General features: G+C 31.8%; 1 protein-coding gene across 3 annotated transcripts in view; it reads right to left on the bottom strand.

Annotated features, from left to right (window-relative positions):
* Nucleotides 1-543: 543 nt before the first annotated feature.
* MEMO1 (mediator of cell motility 1) overlaps nt 544-19,159 on the bottom strand; it is a 110,722-nt gene continuing 92,106 nt past the window's right edge. For all 3 annotated transcript variants that reach the window (XM_068970437.1, XM_068970419.1, XM_068970428.1), the window contains 3 exons: nt 12,795-12,871; nt 2,564-2,668; nt 544-1,207 (listed from right to left, as the gene is read on the bottom strand). In XM_068970437.1, coding sequence (XP_068826538.1) covers nt 1,076-1,207; nt 2,564-2,668; nt 12,795-12,871 — 314 coding nt within the window. In that variant the 3' untranslated portion in view covers nt 544-1,075. The remainder of the gene's footprint in view (nt 1,208-2,563; nt 2,669-12,794; nt 12,872-19,159) is intronic.

Genomic DNA, 19,159 nt, shown 5'->3' with positions numbered 1-19,159 from the left:
AAATCATGACAAAAAACACTGCAGAACTATAAGAAAATCCAGTGGTTTTCTGTTGTTATTGTTAATGACTTCTTGCTAAAAATTCAAGTAAGACAGTCAAACTGCTTGGAGCACTAAAAAAGCATAGCAGCAGTGTATGGTCTGCAATGACTTGAGAAACACTAAGAACATTCTTCATTGTTTCCTCATTTGCAGACTACTGCCTATCAAACACTATCTGAGAATTATGGAACTACATCTGTGTTCTTTACCAATCTTGAATTTATATTGTATTATAATATAGTCATGACACAAAGTGATGTCACACATAAAAAGGCAAACTGTATGTAATTTTAAAAACTAACTTTAAAATATGACTCTATTATCTGTGATAAAAAAATCACATAAATATGTAAAATATAAAAATACATCTTAACATACTTTTACATAAGAACTAAAGTTTACCACTTTTAACATAAAAATTCTGAAATGGAACTAATAAAAAACAATTTTCATATGTACCACAGAGCAATAAGTTTAAATCAGACTATTTTGAGTTGTGTAGCCCTTTATTAGCAACTAAAATAGAAGGTATCTGTTGTACAATATGGGTAGTAATTGACTATAACTGGAGAATTTTATATTCTAATACAGATCATTTATAAATGCAACTTCTTTATTAAAAAGCTTCCACCCTTTTTGTTTGTTTGTGTACAATTTGCAAAACTATTCTGAAAGCAGAGTATATGTGCACAAGTCTGCAAAGAGTGCAAATTAGGATATGGTAAATGCTTCACAAGTTACTTTCAAAAAACTGACTGCCACAACTGTGCCTTTACATTGCCTGTTTTTTTTTTTTTTGATCAAAATATTTTGATGCCAGCGTTCCTTCCACTGCTCTAAACTATAAAGCATTTTTTTTAATGAGTTGAAATTAAGGAAGGACTACACCTACTAGAAAAGAAGAGAAGAAAGTTCTATTAGTTTGAGGTTTCAGAATCCCCCCAAACCAGGACCAGTATCTTGGTAAGGGTTAGGCTGGGACCCTGGACAGAGTATGAGTATGTGCAGATGGCATTCCTGAGGATTCAGAGCTTCAGTGAACCGTGAGTGCTCCAGCTGCATAACTCACTGAACTGTCTTGCCAGTTTCTACACTGGCTGGACTGGGCATAATTCAAAAAGGAAAAGCTCATATTCATTCCATTCTTCTGCAGCTCTGTGATAGCCTAGGAAAAGAAAAAAACTGGTTATGACAGACATCACATAAAAAAGTGAGCACTCTCTGAACGCACCCGTAGCTTAACTTTGTTCACTTCACAAACGAAGCCTAGATCCCTCCCACTCTACGTTTCTTGGATTTCTCATCACCTCACATTAAATAGGAAAAAGAAAGGATTCTTTTATTTTATTCTCTCAAAGAACATATCCTAATCTAGCTTCTTGATAAACATCAGTCATCTTCCACTTTATCCCTCCCTGTATTTAATAAAGCCACTTAAAAAATAAAAAAATTTTAAAGCACAGTATTTTTCTCTCTATTCGCTAAACCAAATCTTGCCCACTTTCATCTTGAAATGTTGGGAGTCTTTTCTTTGTCTGACATTGATTAAATTTTAAACGTATATAAGTTCAGTACCAAATCTAAAAGGTATAATTTAATCTAACTGTAAATTGGTTCATCATTTATTTTACTAAAATTTTACTTAGTGAAGTTTTATTTGATTCAATTCAAACTTTAGTAAATTAGTATAGATTAGTCTTGTTTAAATTTCAAAGATCAATTTAAGCCTTTAACAGGCTCTTACAGTCAATACTGCTTAAGAGGAGACCTTTCCTAAAAATCCTCAGTGTACTATCTTTCAAATTACAGTACAGTAATGCTAGACTTTCATGTTTCTACCCTAGACTATTCTAGACTACATTACCAATTCCATGATTTCTCTACCTCTCCAAACAATGAGCCCATTATTCCTTCTCTTCCTATTCCTGAGTACACATTTTCTTCTTTTTGAGTCTCACATTTTCTTCCAATTTCAGTTTTATTAGGGAAAAAATTAATGTTATTATCTCTTTAGAAAGTCCAGTTAAATCAAAAACTTCTGCCTCTTTACCAGTCTTTAAATGAAATACTATTGTCTTTGTTATAAGAAGAAAAACATACCATTTGCCTTGCTTTATTAAATTATCAATATCTAAAACTCCAGCACAGAATCTTCCACTTATTTTTCATGGAGTCAAGAACACTAAGGAAAACCCCAAAATTAGTAAGACCATGTTTACTTTGGTTTATATTTGTAAAGAGCGTACTGGAACTGGCTAAGAGTCAAGAGGAAAAAATGGGTTTCAACTCTAAAAAACTCTCTTTATTTGAAAGAAAGTCTTGGCCAGTCATACAGTGATAAATAACCTTAAAAACCAAAACAATAAAATTTAAATTATCTTAAAGGTACTAGAAAGAAAATTTATTACATATACCTAAAACTAAAGCTAATAAGCTGTCACAGATGGTATCAATTAAGATATTCCAAAGCATAATAAGATTAAATTTTTTTTAAAAAAAAAGGCTTCCTAAGGATACTCACATTTAATAACACCCCAATGGGATGTCTTCCACATATAGTATTATGGTATTTCTTCAAGTAATTGCTAAAAGATACAGGATCTAGTTGTTCTATAATACTCATACCCTAAAAAAAAAAAAAAAAAAGAATGAAAGAAAAAGAAAATAGGACAACTTATTATTTCCTAATTAAATTTAATTACATTTTAAAACAGCTACTTAAAGCTAATGAACATAATTTTTCAATAAAGAAAACACATTACTTAGTGAAGTTGATACTTCACTCATTTATCCAAGGTAATCTCATTACAGTGAACTCTCAACAATATACACATTTTATTAACAAAAACATTTAATCCCCAGTTTAGTTTTCTCTAACCTCCTGGGATGTTTCTACACCACGTTTCCCAGTTGTCACTCAGCTCACAAATCCTCAAACATTTCAGGATTTTATATTTTTCATATGTGTGTGTACACACAAGATTTATACAAGTAAACCTGTTGTGAAAATTTTCATACAAAATCTAAAATTAGATTTGATATATGGTTATTTTTCTCATGTCTGTTATATAACTCATACCACTGACATAATCAAGAGCTGATTATAATTTTACTACTTCCATTACATATACATAAATATCAACAGTGTGTAAGGCATTTTAATTATCAGTGATTATTTAGGTATGTGATAAATGATACCACAAACTAAGAAAATAGTTAATATATTTTTAATCAATTTAAAGCTCATAACAGACTGATAAAAGCTTAAGCAAAATAGGTCTTTACAAACAAGCTGAAAAAATAAAAGTTCTCTCTCTCTTAAACTAGAACGTTTTGTTTTCAAAATTTTAACTGAGAATCAAAATTTTTTAGACTACTATTGAAATGACCTCTGATTTGGACATTTGTTTACACTTAATTCTGTATTCTGCAAATGCCTTCAAATGTGTTCATAATACTTCAATATAGAGCAACTTTAACTCATCTGAATCAAGCAAATAAACCAATGATTGTAAACTCATTCATTCACTAACTACCTCACCTTATTTTCTTACCCAGGTAAAATACTTTATACTTATGTTCAATAAACTGGATTAATATCCTCTGGGAGAAATGTAAATTGTGGTTAATTAATGAATCAAGTGACATAATTGTGTCTTTTTTTAACATAATTTGTGTTTTTAAATTGTATTTCAACATATTTTAACAAGCACAATGTAAAAGTATTTACAGTAATCAGATGAACACTCATCTGGAAAATGATAGCAGTTAGCAAGTGACATAGTACAAATATTGCAGTGGCAACATTTAAATCAAAATTTAATTTTATAAAGAATCTTTCATCAGAATATCCAAGTTTTTCATAAACATTATCATATTTTTCTACAAATATATCTGAAAGCTAAGCCTATGTGTGTGTAGTCCACTTCCAACTTCTTGCACATCAATTGGCCACTCTCAAATTTATCCACAACCAGTGTTTAATGCTAAGTTGGTTTTCTCCTGTCAACTAGGTGACTTCCAGGTCAACATTCTCCTAGAGAGAAATATGAACTAGTTTAAAAGTTAAACCTAAGATAAACGATTAGTATTATGATTTTGGTACACAGAAAATCACTCAATATGTTTCTAAAGCAAATAATAATACCAAGATGGAATTATAAATCTATTCCATAAATATGAATAATCAAGGTCTAACTCCCTAAAGATGAAGAAACTATACATTAAAAAGGTTAAAAGCATGTCTCTAAATTTCTAATCCTAGGCTCCTTCTCATTTACTTACTTTACATCATACAGAATAACAAGAGAAATATCAATAAATCTTTAATACTCGCACATAGCTACAAAGGGTATACATCTTATAAAAGAATTTTCAAAACTCCTGGATGAAGTCTACGACAGCTTACCCTAAATCAAATTCCACTTTGTAATAAATTATGCAACATTAAAGGTACAACGTGTACCTTAATATTAAAATCTCAAAGCACTCTGTGAATAAATGTATCATATATATATATAAACATGAATAACTCAAAGAGAAAACTAATTATCGCATTTGTAGAAGACAAAGAATTCAAAGCAAGTGGCCAAGAAATTTCACACAGAAAATATAAAATTATAAATGTAAAGAAGACATTACTAAAAAAAGTGTTCAAAATGAAGATACAATAGTTAAATTACAATCCAGAAAGCAAAAAATTGAGGTAATGGAAGTTAAGATATTAAATTTAAAATTTTAATTCCCTGAAGTGCACTGTGTACCTACCAGGGCAAGAATCAATTTTATTATACTCAATTCTCTGACAAATACAACAGTTAAGAGGTATGCCTTTTTACAAATAAGGGATAGAAAAATTAAGGCATTTCTCATGAGTGAACCTCTCCAACTAGAAAATTCATAAAGTATGCAAAAACAATAAAAATGATTAGTAAAACTGCAAAATGGAACACCCATTAATTAACACAGAACAGTGACAAATAAACTTTTATATATATTTATGTTTTGATTCCAACAATTCTGAAACTACTATTACCAAAATTCAAAGAAGATAAAAAATGCCAGTTTGATGATACTGCCCAAATTCCAAAAAGATGAAAAACAAAAGTACTTCCCAAATATGCCTAAAGAACTCTTCTATTTCTTAAAATACTGGAAGAGATGATCAGTAAATCTAATGTCCAGGTGACAGAAAGCTTGGTAGGGCCTGGTATATTGAGAATTTGAACTTAATCTAATAGGAAGCAGTGAAGTGGGTCACTACCCATTCAGTTCTAAGATACAAGAAGACATTATAAACACCAATTGCCTACCCATCACAATGACCATATGAGTTTCTGAGGAATTTAGCAGCTTTGGCAAGAAATCCTCAGATTGAAAGCTAACTTCCTACCTCGAAGGGAAGAAGAGCAAAGGGAATCTATCATTGTGCTGACTCTCCAAGTAATAACTGAACGTTTGTAATGTCAAATCCTACCTGGTCATCCTAAACTGAACAGGCAGTTCACCTAGCAGAGCTGCAAATTCAGAACTCTAATAAGATAGCAAAGGTCTTCTCTTTTTAAGTCTACCTATATATAATAAATTACATAAATTTTATTTAATTTTAAATACTATTACCTAGAAATAATCTCCCTCTAAAGAAACAAACACCAAAAAGAGTAGCAAAACATTTTTAGAAGTCTTTGAGAAATAAGAACTGAACCATATCTTTCCATTATTAACACATAACTAAAACTATATTATCACATCATTAAGACTGTGGCCTTATTTTTTTAAATAAGGATACACATTTATGTTGGAGAGATGGGTACACATTTAGGAAGATGAGGTAGGAAAAGGAAATATTCTAGTTTCTTTAAGAGGTACCAAGATAAAACCTTATAATGAAAGAAGTTTTATGGGGGAAAAAAAACACTCTAAACACAGCAGCGCTAAGAACAAGTGTACTAATAAATAGCTACCTTAAGGAAGATATCGTAAAACTAGTAGCAACTACTAAAGAAACAACCAGGCTAAGTTCAAGAGAAAGTGTGAGGAGACGAATATGAACAATTTCACTTTCAAAAGACTAACAGGAAGAAAAGAAGTTAAAGTTCAAAGTAAATAAAGTGACTATTATAAATCTGGAAGAAAAAGAAGTTAAAAAGATGACTACAATGACATTTTCAGATTCTCTCTGCCAAATCATAAATGCCAGTAGCCATAAGGAAACACTGGTCTACATCAAAATCAGTACGGAAAAATAACCTGCAATCAAATATATATAAAACATGTATAAATGTGGCTGCTGTTTCAAGTATATAATCTAAAAGGTTCACAGAATCAACATCTTAAAATGTTTTCTGCTTTGGTCACTATACAAACTGAAATTGCAACATACTAATTACCAAAACACATGGCCAGTAGTCAGTAACATTGTAAGGCTTTCAGAATCTACATCTCTTACAACTAGTTACTTTTTTTCTCCGAACTACATTTGAAAGATTCAGCTTGTTTTCCTATATATTTTTCTTTCCTTATGTGTTTTCTTCACATAATTAATTTCCAAGATATCCAAATGCTAGACATAAAATTCCTCCCATCAAAAATCAGCAATTTTTACTTTGGAGCCTAAAAACTTTATTTTCTAACATTTTATTAACTACATTTAAAAAGACTCTTCTGATAACAAAAAAGGCACCAAAACTTAACATAACTTTCCCCAAAAATCTAAAATTTTATAATTTTATACTTAAAAATAATCTTTTCACTCTATCAAACTTTCCAAAGGTATAATTACAATTCAGAATTGCTAACATTTTTGCAATACTCGTATAGAAGTATCCTACTATATTCTGCTAAGATTGATAAATAGAAATTATGATATTAATTCTTAAAGAAACCATTTACAACATAAAACGATACTCATAAAAAGGAATATACAGTAGGATATTCACCATTTGGTCACATAAATCAATTAAGAAAACACACTGCATAAGAGCTGGCATAATAGTGAGTGTATAGATATACTTACATGTATAAAATCATATATACGTAAGTATATGTATAGAGCTAACTATTCTGGTTATTTTAATCCATTTATTCTAACTCCCAGAATGGATTTATAACTTGAATTAACAGCATGCTCATTAAAAAAAAAAAAAAACACTTAAGAGTCCTTTTAAAATTATATAGACATATATTACAGAAGTGTTTCAATAAATGGACCACAAAAATCAAGTTCAAGTCAAATGTTATATCAACTATTAAATTCAAGCATATTAAAATGAAGCAAATATTCAATATTTATTCCGAAATTATATTCCAGGCTATTTAAATAAAAATTTTAAAGCTAACCTCCAATAATTTTGGACATGTAAAGTAAGGTAGATTTGGAATTCAACCTAAAGCTTATTGGTTCTCCTGAACAAAAATTTCTAAAAGTTTCAAAGCCTAAGAAGTGAGCAGAAGAGGCAAAAAATTTCAGAAGTTACAAGAATCATGCCAATGGGTAAATGTGACTCTTCTTGCTCTTCCTCAAAGTAAGCAAGCAGGGTCTAGTTATCCAACTGATCATACACATCAAGAAAGACAAACAAAGCTAGTCCTTTTAATATAACCTAAAAATCAACAGTTAAAAGGCAGGCTAAAAGAAATGTTAAATATAGATGTTTGTAATATACAACATACACAGAGAACAATAGTATTACTTAAATATGTCCTCTATTCTAGAAAATTCCAAATGATGCTATTATATTCAGTAACTTCAGAATACCAGGTAAACCAATGTTTTGAGGACATTTCCCTTGTGCTAAAAGCATCAATTCATTGATTGATAAATTCTTACATTTGCAAATTTAAATGCTGTCTGATTAAAGTCCACAGATTATTTACATAGCTGAGTAGGAAACAAAGGGAAAGAAAATGAATAGGAAATTCTGTTCTATTTCAACAGATCAGAGTCCATAATAGGCTAGCTCCAACTCACCTTCAAATATGGTTTTGGAATACAGTTGTTTGGACTCTCTCCATATTATTAAAAGGGGATCCCCAGGGGCAGGTATGGGCAAGTCTATTTTGAGAGAGTTCCACAAGTGATTTCAGTTGTAAAGACGGGGTTGGGAATTACTGCAGTAGACAATCCCATCTCTGCCTTGGCTTTGATTAACAACTACCTGTTGAGAACTCCCAAACTTACTCCAGATCTCTTCTCTGAGCTCCAAACCAATACGGTTAATCCATTAGCAAAGCCCTGTTGAATACAAGAACTCAAATCTATGAACTTCTTTCCATCTTCACTAATACCACCCTGGTTCAAATTACTAGCATCTCTCCCCCAAACTCCTGCCAATGCCCACTGTTACTACTCCTGATCCTTTTGCAGAATCCATTCTCTATACAACCAGCAAAGCAACCTTTAAAATAATTATTTTATTATTCCATCATTTCACTTCCCACTGTATTCACATAAATTTCCTATCCTGGAAGTTAAAGCCCTACATTTCCTGATCCCCTGCCCACCTCTCTTACCTGAGCTGTATCATTCTTATCCCTATAACCCTGACCTTTTTCCCTTTCTTCTCACACACTAGCCTCTTCCCATCATAAGGCTGTCACAATGGCAGTTTTGTCTAGAATGTTCTTCCCTCTGATCTACTGAGTTTGTGCCTTCTTATCATTTATAACTCAATTTAATGTTCCTCCTCAGGAAGTCTTTTTCCAAGCATTCAATCTAAAGCAGCTTAGAATTATATGCTTTTTCAAAACCCTGTTAATATTTTCTGCATAGCACACATCACTTTTGAAAACTGACTTATATAGTGTATCCTTAACTCTTTAAAAAAAAAAAATATGCGTCTCCTCCAGATAGAATAAAATTTCTGTGAGATCAAGTGAGCTTATTTATTGCCTTATTTTCACCAGTGCCTAGAACTTTAAATGCACTCAAAAATATTTGGTGAAAAGAAAATCCAAATGCCTACTTGCCTGATATCTCCACTTGGATGCCTTGCTATTTGTTATAGCAAATATAACATATCCCTAATATTTGAATTTATGATCACCCTACCTTGAAAAAAAACTAGTCCTATCACCTTGTGATTCTGACCTAAGTGAACAGAATGAAGATATAACCAGCAGCATAAGCCAGAAAATTAGGAAACATCTTTTTTTTTTAATTTTTAAAAGATCTTTTTATAAATTACATCCCATATACAATTATTACAAAATACTAACTCTATTCCCCATGTTGTACAATACATCCTTATAGGCCTATCTTACACCCTATAGTTTATACCTCCCACTCCCCAACCTATGTCGCCCCTCACCCCCTCCCCACTGGTAACCACTGGTTTGTTCCCTGTATCTGTGAGTCTGCCTCTTTTTTGTTGTATTCACTAATTTGCTGTATTTTCTGGAAGGAATTACCCTTGACACTTCCTTCTCCTCTGAGTTTTATCATCAGTCTGTCTCTAAAATATACTGGACACATCCACTCTGTCCCTCTCTCCCCCATCACCAACCCAACCAAATTACCATGTCTCACTTGGATAATCAAACTAGTCTACTCATTTCTCCTCTGGCCTATGTCCAACCCATTTGCTGCAGTACAGCTATATGATCTATTCACATACAGTCTTCTTTTATCACTTTCCTATTTGATATCCTTTAAACAGCCTGTTCTAGATTCTCTAGCGTAATTTCTCACTCTCTCTCATCCACTTAGCCATTGATTTGACAGATACACATACTGAGTACCAGAAACAGGGTGATATAAAATAAAGATCTTGATCTCATGAAGCTTACAATCTAATAGAGGAGGCTTTTACCAACAAATCAACAAATATTAAGTCACACAGTAATAAGTACTAAGAAGAAAAATAGAACAGGGTAAGATTTTGCACTGTGTGATGGAACAACAAAAGGTCTTACAATGGTAGATTCCCAGATCGCTCAGTAGTAAGGAATCTGTCTGCCAATGCAGGTTCGATCCCTGGGCCGGGAAGATCTTCCCTGGAAGGGAAGATCCCCTTGAGGAGGAAATGGCAACCCACTCCAGTATTCTTGCCTGGAAAAATCCCATGGACAGAGAAACCTAGCAGGCTACAGTCTATAGGGTTGCAAAGAGTCAGACATGATTGAGCACATCATGGAAAGGTCTTAGAATAACTGTTCACCACAGGGACTTAGTGGAAAATTGTGGGCATATTTCTAGATGTTCAAATGCTCCATCATGTCCAACTCTTTGCAATCCTATAGCTGGCCAGGCTCCTCTGTCCATGGAATTCTCCAGGCAAGAATACTGGAGTGGGTTGCCATTTCCTATTTTAGGATATCTTCCCGACCCAGGGCATATTTGTGGGTTGTGCCAATAACCAGAAGATACTACCGGGGGATTTAGTGGGTGGCAACCAGAGATGCTGACTGTCCTGCAATACAGGACAGTTCCACACACAAGGAACTGTTCTTATCCCTTAACACTTTCATATGTCCATATATGAGAAAAAACCTGCTTATAATTATCTATACTCTTAACACCATTTTACATACAAACACAAAGATGTTTTACATGATTTTAATACACCATAGATTTCCCAAAAATAAACTATCATATAAAGTGAGGGAAAACTATACTTTGTTAAATTTACAGTTTTCCTAAGAATTATTCACCATTTTAGAATTGATGAATTATTCATTCACCCATGTAACTTGGTAATGTAAGTCACAAATATAAACATCTTTAAATAGATGTTTGTGTGTAGCTGTTGAATTAATGATACTCTCTAAGTATCTAACTACTCCACTGTCTCCTCGAATACAGTTGGTACCTGGGCATGTACATTATCAAACATATATTAATTTACTATAAATTACTTTTCCTTTTATTTCTTCCTCAGATTACAATTAGGGTATTTGTTTAATTATGTACACAGAAATTACATTATATTAATTATATTATATTATATATATTATAATTATATTAATTGTATTATATTAATTATATTCATCAACTCAATCATTTGAAAACTATTTGCTGGGCCCCTACCTACGTTTCAACAGCTAGTCTAAGCACTTTGGATACATTCGTAAAGAAAACATATATCCTTACATAATAAATAAGTGAAACATTTAGTTTCTCAGAGGAAAAGTAAGGTGGATTGTGGATGCTGAAAGGGTGGAGTGTAAGATGTGCCAGTAGGCCTCACTGGGAGGGTGAAAACCAAGCAGTCATAAAGTAAGTGAGACAGTCCAGTGCAAAGGGCACAAGCTCTAAGCTGGGGCACATGTATGGCATCACTGGGGAACGGTAAGGAGACCGGTGTGTCCAAAATGCCTCCTAAACACCTGACATCTCTATATTGTAATGGCTTCTTTTCTAAGTCTACTAGATGATGAGACTGTAGGATCAATTAAATCAGAGATCATGCTTTCTCTTCTTAGTATCTTCAATACTTCATATAGTATTATAATACAGTAGACACTCAATTACCATTTGCTTTATGAAGAAAATAAATGACATAGAACCGGAAAAGTTTTCTGAGGCAACTGAGAACTAAACCTCAGAACAGCAAGATTAGAATAGTAGCCAGAAAAGAATTAATTGACCGACATGACAATATAATAAGGCCAAAAAAAAAAGTCAGTGAATTAAAATTCAAACAAAATTTCAAAGGCAAAAGTATTAGGCCATAATCGGATTTAAAGTAACATGATAAATTTAAATATGATAAAATCTCCTGAGTAACTGCATTTATTCCATTTGGCTTTTAATAAAATAATACTACTCAATATAATCTACTTATAGCTTCAGATCCAAAATCCTTACTAAAATGTTTTTCTATTTTAGACCAAATATTCTTATATTAAAACATACCCATAAAGCTTATCACAAACTGGCCAAATTGATTTTAAGATTATGGAGTGAAAGGTTGATAAGAATTTAAAGATAATTTAGAGACTAAGTCTCTCCAAGTCTCTCATCTTAGAGAGACAAATTGAGGACTATAAAACTGAAACAATCTGTTGAAGATCAGAAAAAATTAGTGATATATTTGCTAGATTTAATATTCCATTATGAGTTGATACCAAAATGATCTGCATGTCTCTAAAATATCAAATATTATCTAAAATATTAAATACTAAATATGAAATATTAAAGCAAGTACTCTGACCACCCTACCTCAAGGAAAACTTGAGGTTTAGACTCAAGACCTGCAGGATATTTTGACTGCAGGTTTTGACTCAAGACCTGCAGGATATTTTGACTGCAGGTTTTGACAATATCTGCAGTTTTGACTGCAGGATCAATATCTACTGTATTCCTGGGCTAGTAAAGAATACAACAATGTTTTAAAATTCTAATTTAAAATGAATCCAAATTCCATTTAAGAAAAACCCAAATGGCCAAAAAATAGAATTAAGTAATAAAATAAACTTAGAATTTACTATGGTTGCTTCTGCTTAACAGTAAGTAATGGCATTAGTATCCTATTGTCCCTAAATCCAAGACATTCCCCAAACAGTATCTAAAATCTGTATCTATTCAAAGTATAATTAATTAATCAAATAAAATTAAGATGAAGGAAATCTCTACTAACAGGGATTATTTTATAATCAATATCACATGATTACAATATATATTTTGCACATTTAAACATAGGGAAAGAATTGTCAGCCCATTGTATACCTTAACATAATAAGTCTTGAGTCACTAATCTGAAATTAAAGAAAAAAATCTTAGAGCAGTAAAACCCCACACCTGAAGGACTTACCATTTTATCTAGATGTTCAATGGATCTATAAATCTCCCCCTGGGATTCATCATAGTAACTGTAACGGAACCTTTGACCTTGAAACAAATATCATGTACAAAATAAAATAGGGAAAAATTAGAAGCTAAAAAGAAAGCAAGCGCTTACCAAATAATTTCAGTTCTCATGGAAGGCAAAGCACAGCTTAAGCCTCTGAGAGAATGATTCCCAAGAGCCCTTGTATGTAAAAATAAAAGGCATATTTGGGAAGGTAATAAAGAAATGATATATCATCAGTGTTTTACAAGGTTAAAAACTATTTCAAACTGTAAAACCTTAAAGTCACAAGCAATACAAAAGACTAAGGAAAAACAGTTTAAAAGTTAGAAGCATTGTTAAAACATATTATATCGGTCTATAATGGAAAGTAAACCCAAAGAACATGATTCAAGAAGATTTGGCTTAAGGAAACTATCTCAGTATAACAAACCAATGAAAGCTTGGCTTTTGTTGTACAAATGCAAAGATTTAATCTCTACTACAGAAAATAAAAAAAAAAGTAAGTCAGAGATATATGTGGCTTGTATAATTTTTATGATCTAAATTTTAAAATTTATGTCATTGTTGCAAATGTTAGAAAACAATTAATACAAGTGCCTTTAAGTAGGATACACAAAAGTATAAATTTAACAAGTAGTTCTACTCTGACAATAAAGTCTCAGTAAAGGTTCAAGCACAGAACAATCAATGTTTAGTTATTCTCCAAAGAACAGAGAGGGTAAATGGAAGAAGTTTAAAAAGGGAGAAACAAAAGGCTCAGGAAGTGAATTTTGATTCCTACTATGTTCATATAAAAGCCAAAAGTTAAACATATTCATAATTAATTACAGATTATTCTTCAACTGATTATGTTGTATTTCAGATATATCAAAACTTGTTTTTCAGCAATGCCTTTATTTTCAAGAATTCATTATTTTCATATTCCTTATTTTCAAAGATGCACTGAAGTGCAATTCTGAAGGCATTAGAGTACCCTAATCATGTACACACATACCATGCGTCTTTGTGCTGAAATTTTACAGCAAAGTTCACAGAGCCAATTATTATCCTCGCATCTGAGAAGATGGGTTTCTTTGACTAGATAATTATGATTTTTAAGTTTTCTATTTATCTCACTAAAAAATATCATCTTACAGATCACGAGCTATGTAAAATTATAAAACCCTTTGGATGTCCTTTTTGAAACTACACATTACAGTTTTTAACATTTCATTAACTTGTTGATGCTAATCATCTCTGATAGTCACCTTTCTACAATATACCATATTTCCTTAGCTTTCACATATTAACTTTTCACATACATTAACATGTACAACCACTCAATGTGGCAATTCTTATTTCTCCCCACTTCCCCACCAAGCACCATTATTAAATCAATACTGCATCTTACAATTCATGATATCCTAGAATCAAGCAATAGGGTTCTGAGACAATTACCTGCATTCTGAATATTAACAACCTTTTCTGGTAAACACTGGAGATTATTGTATGTTGCTATAACTATCAGATCTATTACAGTTCTTGAACTAAAAAAATTCTTAAACAGTGACAACTCTATCACTCAGTATCTCTATATTAAACAATTCATCAGACATTTCCTTCAAAACTTAAGAGTTAGGTACAGCTTTGTTTTCCTTTAAAGAATATATGTACTTACTCCTACCTAATATGCGTTACATAATTTACTCTATTTTTCCTATTTGCCAGGCTGCTCTCAGAAGGTTCAAAGCCAAATCTAAAGTCTATCATAATAACTTAGTGATTCAATTCCCTGGTACTAAATTTCTACTTTTATTGCAAAGTTCTTTTGATAAAGCTGCCTCACATCGTCTGTGAAATGAATAAACAATCCAATAAACAATCCTGGACAAGAAAATTCTAACTCACTGTCACTGTAATTAGAGTAATATTCTTGGATGAAATCAAGATGAATATTCTTTGAACCTGAGCTGCTTCAGGTTTTTACTAATACATTCTCTTTTTCTTACTTCTGACAATAACTGTTAGTTTTAGTTGTCAATAATCCCTGTTACTGGGACATAATTGTCTTATCTCAAGATGGCCACTCTCAAGTGCAGAGAAAAACGTGTGTACTTTGTGACATTTGCTATTCAGAAGTCTTTTCTACTTATTTTCAATTTTAGAGCTCCTGTTTCAAATTGCTGAAGTTGGTTAAACCTGCCCTAATCATACGTCAAAAGTGTAACTATATTTTAAAATGCTATCTTATTCATATGGACCATTTTCAATGTAACTTTCACTTAAAAACTACTTCTGAAGACAGAAGTACACCCAATGTTTAAAATAAGTTAAAATACTAAATCAACATGTGATTTAGTAAGAATGACAAAATACAAAGAAAATCAATGAGCAAATGTTTTAATATTTTGTTATCTACTTTTTGCCATGTTTCAGTAGCCATCTCGAATTTAGGAGCTGAAGAACTGAGTAGAAATATTTGATATGCACTGAAGAATTTGTTAAGAAGCTAAATTCACACGTCTATAGGTACTACATTGAAAAAAGCATCTTACTTGTAACAGCTCAAACTGTCTCATGATAACTTAATTATATAAACATTTCAAAATTACTTCAGTAATTCATTCTGGTCAATATATTTGGAGAAAGCATCAAATTTAAAGTAAACAGTTGCCATTATCCTAACCTAAATGCATTAATATGTACATACGTATGTATGCATATACATGTGAAAGCACATGGGTACACACACATAACAAGTTTACTTAAACACCATTTGGAATTTGAATTGAAAAGATTGTTTTGCTTCTAATTATTAAAAATAAAGTTTGTCAAGATTTTATTTACTAAGAAATAAAAGAAACGACACTAATACAATACATTGCTCATTAATGCACCTTCAAATATTGTTCATTTAAAATATATTATGATTTCATGTATCTTATCAGTTTTGCTTTACAGTATTTCTAACATTCAGTAAAGCTTATGCATCTAAAGTGAACAAATACGGTTGCCTATGTGCCTGAAGAACTGGACGTGTGAACTTTTATATAAGTATGAATTAAGCATATCACATAGTAAGAGAAAATTACTTACCTGAAACTTATCCTTTCAGAAGGTACACTGGGAAAATGGATTCTTTGAGCCCCTGTTTCAACTCCAAGTATGAGCTTTCTAGCTTTAAGAGCCATTGACACTGCCCCTAGGGGCAGCACAAGCTTTGGAACTCCCCTAGTGAGTATGTCAGTAGTTTCTTCAGGTGCCTTCCCTCAGTTCTTTTCAAATTCAAAAGATGAGAGGAAAAATAACCCAAGAAAAAAATCCTGTAAAGCAGAAACCTTACTCTTTGAGGGAAGGAGGGTAGCTCATTTGTGAATCCATTCCAGAGCACGCTTTCTGAGAAAAAGAAATACAGGTAAGTAATTTTCCCATCTCCAAAGGTGACTGGTGATTAATGAGTGGATTCACAGAGTGTGGAGAATAAGCTCCAGGGATGTCTGTTTAACACACAACAATCAACTAATGAGGACAAACATAACAATGAATGGTACAAGAACCAACACTACTTTTGAAATACCTCAAAACAGAAAGTAAAAAAAAAATATTAACCATCTCAACATTAAGCTATATACTAGATTGCAGAAATAAACAATGAGCTTGGAAAGTTGTTCTATAAAGCCCCCAAAAGATCAGTGAGTAAGACAGACTTCCAGACGTATGTCCAGGAAAAACTGTACTATTATACATTTACTTAATCACTTTCTATGTTTAAATATTTGAGTTCAACCTCACAACACCTGTGAGATAAGACTATTAGACCATTCTACACTAAGGACCTAAACTAGGGACATTTAACTGAAATCACTACCAAAGAAAAAATGTTTCATAAAGAAAATATTATCTAAGTAGCATCAAATAAGGAATTTATTTTTATAAGCAAAATACTATAGTCCTTTCATTCTGAAGTCTTAGTTATAATGTAAAAGTATTGGCTTTATCTCAAACTTGCAAAAGATCAAAACCCTAAAAATGTGAAATCACTATGTACCAATATTTGTGAAGACAAATATAATATCTTGAAAAAGATATATTTCAGGAATTAGCTAACAAATTAATTTAAATATTTAGAAAATAGCAATACCCAAAAGACTAACAACAGAAAGGGAGAAGAATATGAATAATCATATACTAATACATATCAAACTAGAAATGCCAATTTTAATGTGACATCTATTTATTAAAAATTATGTAAATATACAAATGCAAGTTTACAGATAAAAATCCAAACCTGCTGAAGTGACTGTAGTATAAACCTTATTCACATTTTAACAAAATAATTTATCATTAACTTTTACCAAATAAATTTATTGAAACTGATTTGAAATTAAAACTATCATTTAAAAGGAAAATTATTTAATAAACAGAAGTGTGAATCCACTTTACAGAATCAACTTTTGTTAAATCCAGTTTCATTTAGAAACTTCTCAGAAGTTAACTGAAAGTTATGTTAATGAAAGCTGTCAATAATCTACATTTGAAAGTATAAAGTTCGGGATGATCGGGAAAAAGCAAGTATTAACAGAATATATGGAAAAGAGAAAAAATAAAACTCAGGAAAACAGAATACAAATTCTACTAACTAGAAAAACTAAAAAGTCCTGACCACAGACAAAATTCTCCATAATGGAGCCATCCAACAGGATGTGGACTTGGTAAGTAAGTGCACAATGTGTGGGGACAGCATCATTTAACCGTGGTAAAAGTCAGATACGAGCAGCAAGTGTCCTTTCGCTTCTGTTACTCTTCCTGATATTCAAATGTTATCAGAGAAACACCATTTGGGGCTCCCAAAAAGCAGGGAGATTCAAATGAGGGGACAGAAAGACAGGGCACAATAGAATCTAGGTTCCAAACTGTCCCTTTTGCTTGTCTCACCCAAAAAGAAAAATTCAGAGTATTTTAATCTATTTTTTTCTTTCTCCAATATCTCTTTCAAGTCTAAACAAGACCTAAGTGGGATCAGAAAGATGAATCTCTTTAAAGCAAAACACCCCTTTAAAAAATTAATTTTTATAATGGACATTGGCTAACAAATAAGGTTGACAAGGCAAAATCCTTCCAGTTACACACATGTAGGTCTCTCAACTGTCTCTATCATCAAGTTTTTCATTTTATTTTTCACAGAACCTGGACTGAATATAAAGAGAAACACCCGTTAGAAATAAAGATGTCGTTACTGGCAGTACTCTAACATATTATTTAACAACAACAATGAAAAAAATCCCACTGTATATATCTGAGCAATTGGTCAACTGTATCATAATCAAGTGACTTCTCTTAAAAAAAAAAAAACCAAGCTATTCAGAAATGTGAAGTGTGTTAAGAACCTAACTCAATGAAACTTTTAAGATCTCTGAGTACTTGAGAAAATTAATCTTTCCTGTGAAATGATTCTGAATTCAGTGTTATCATTACTTAAGCATGATAAAATCAATCCACATAGTATCATTAAAACAAGAAGAAGAAACTAAGTACTGTAGTCATGAGAAAAGGCTATATTTTTGAGATGGAAATTACTGTTCATTCACATAGGAAAGAGGACCAGTGCCACTAGAGCATGAATTTGAAAAATATGAAATTTAATTTCTGTAAGTAAACACAATTTAACCCATAACTAGCCAATGGTTTATATTGTCTCAATAGGCATGTAAAGGAGAAAATAAAGCTTACTTTACAAGAATGGCAGTCACTATTGCATTGTAGAAAGGAGTCTACCAATTTTGGAATAGTGTCCATGTAACTCTTTCCACTTACCCTCAAACCTCCATCAAATTTCCTAACAAATATTAGTACGGTGCTTTCCATAAGTGCAAAGTAGGCATTTAATGAGCATTATTAGTGACAGTTATACTGAAAAAATAAACACTTGGAAAGGTTCTATTACTTAACCACTAAATGTAAATATAAATATGTTTTAGTCTCTTGACAATTCCAATAGCTAACATTTACCAGACTTTGGAAAGTTTGACTTCTTTTTTGTAATTATAACCAGAAAATTCAATCCTGCAATTTAAATGCCAAAATTTTCAAGAAATTAGTAGACTAAATGGCCTAAATAATTTTCCGAAGATTTAAATAGATATAAACCAAATTTGTTTTTCTCTCTCAACATTCTACTTAAACACAGTAGCAGACTAGGATTTGCTTTATAATCACCAATGAGGTAAAAAAGGATGAGTTCACACAAAAGCAACATGAAAACATCTACTCGTCTTTTAAGTGGATTTATGTTGTGGTTGTACTATACCAACATTGAGGGAGAGTCTAGGCCCTGAAGGATACTATCA

Source organism: Capricornis sumatraensis, chromosome 1, assembly GCF_032405125.1.
Source record: "Capricornis sumatraensis isolate serow.1 chromosome 1, serow.2, whole genome shotgun sequence".
Lineage (NCBI taxonomy): Eukaryota > Metazoa > Chordata > Mammalia > Artiodactyla > Bovidae > Capricornis > Capricornis sumatraensis.
This window is presented reverse-complemented; position numbering and strand designations above follow the sequence as displayed.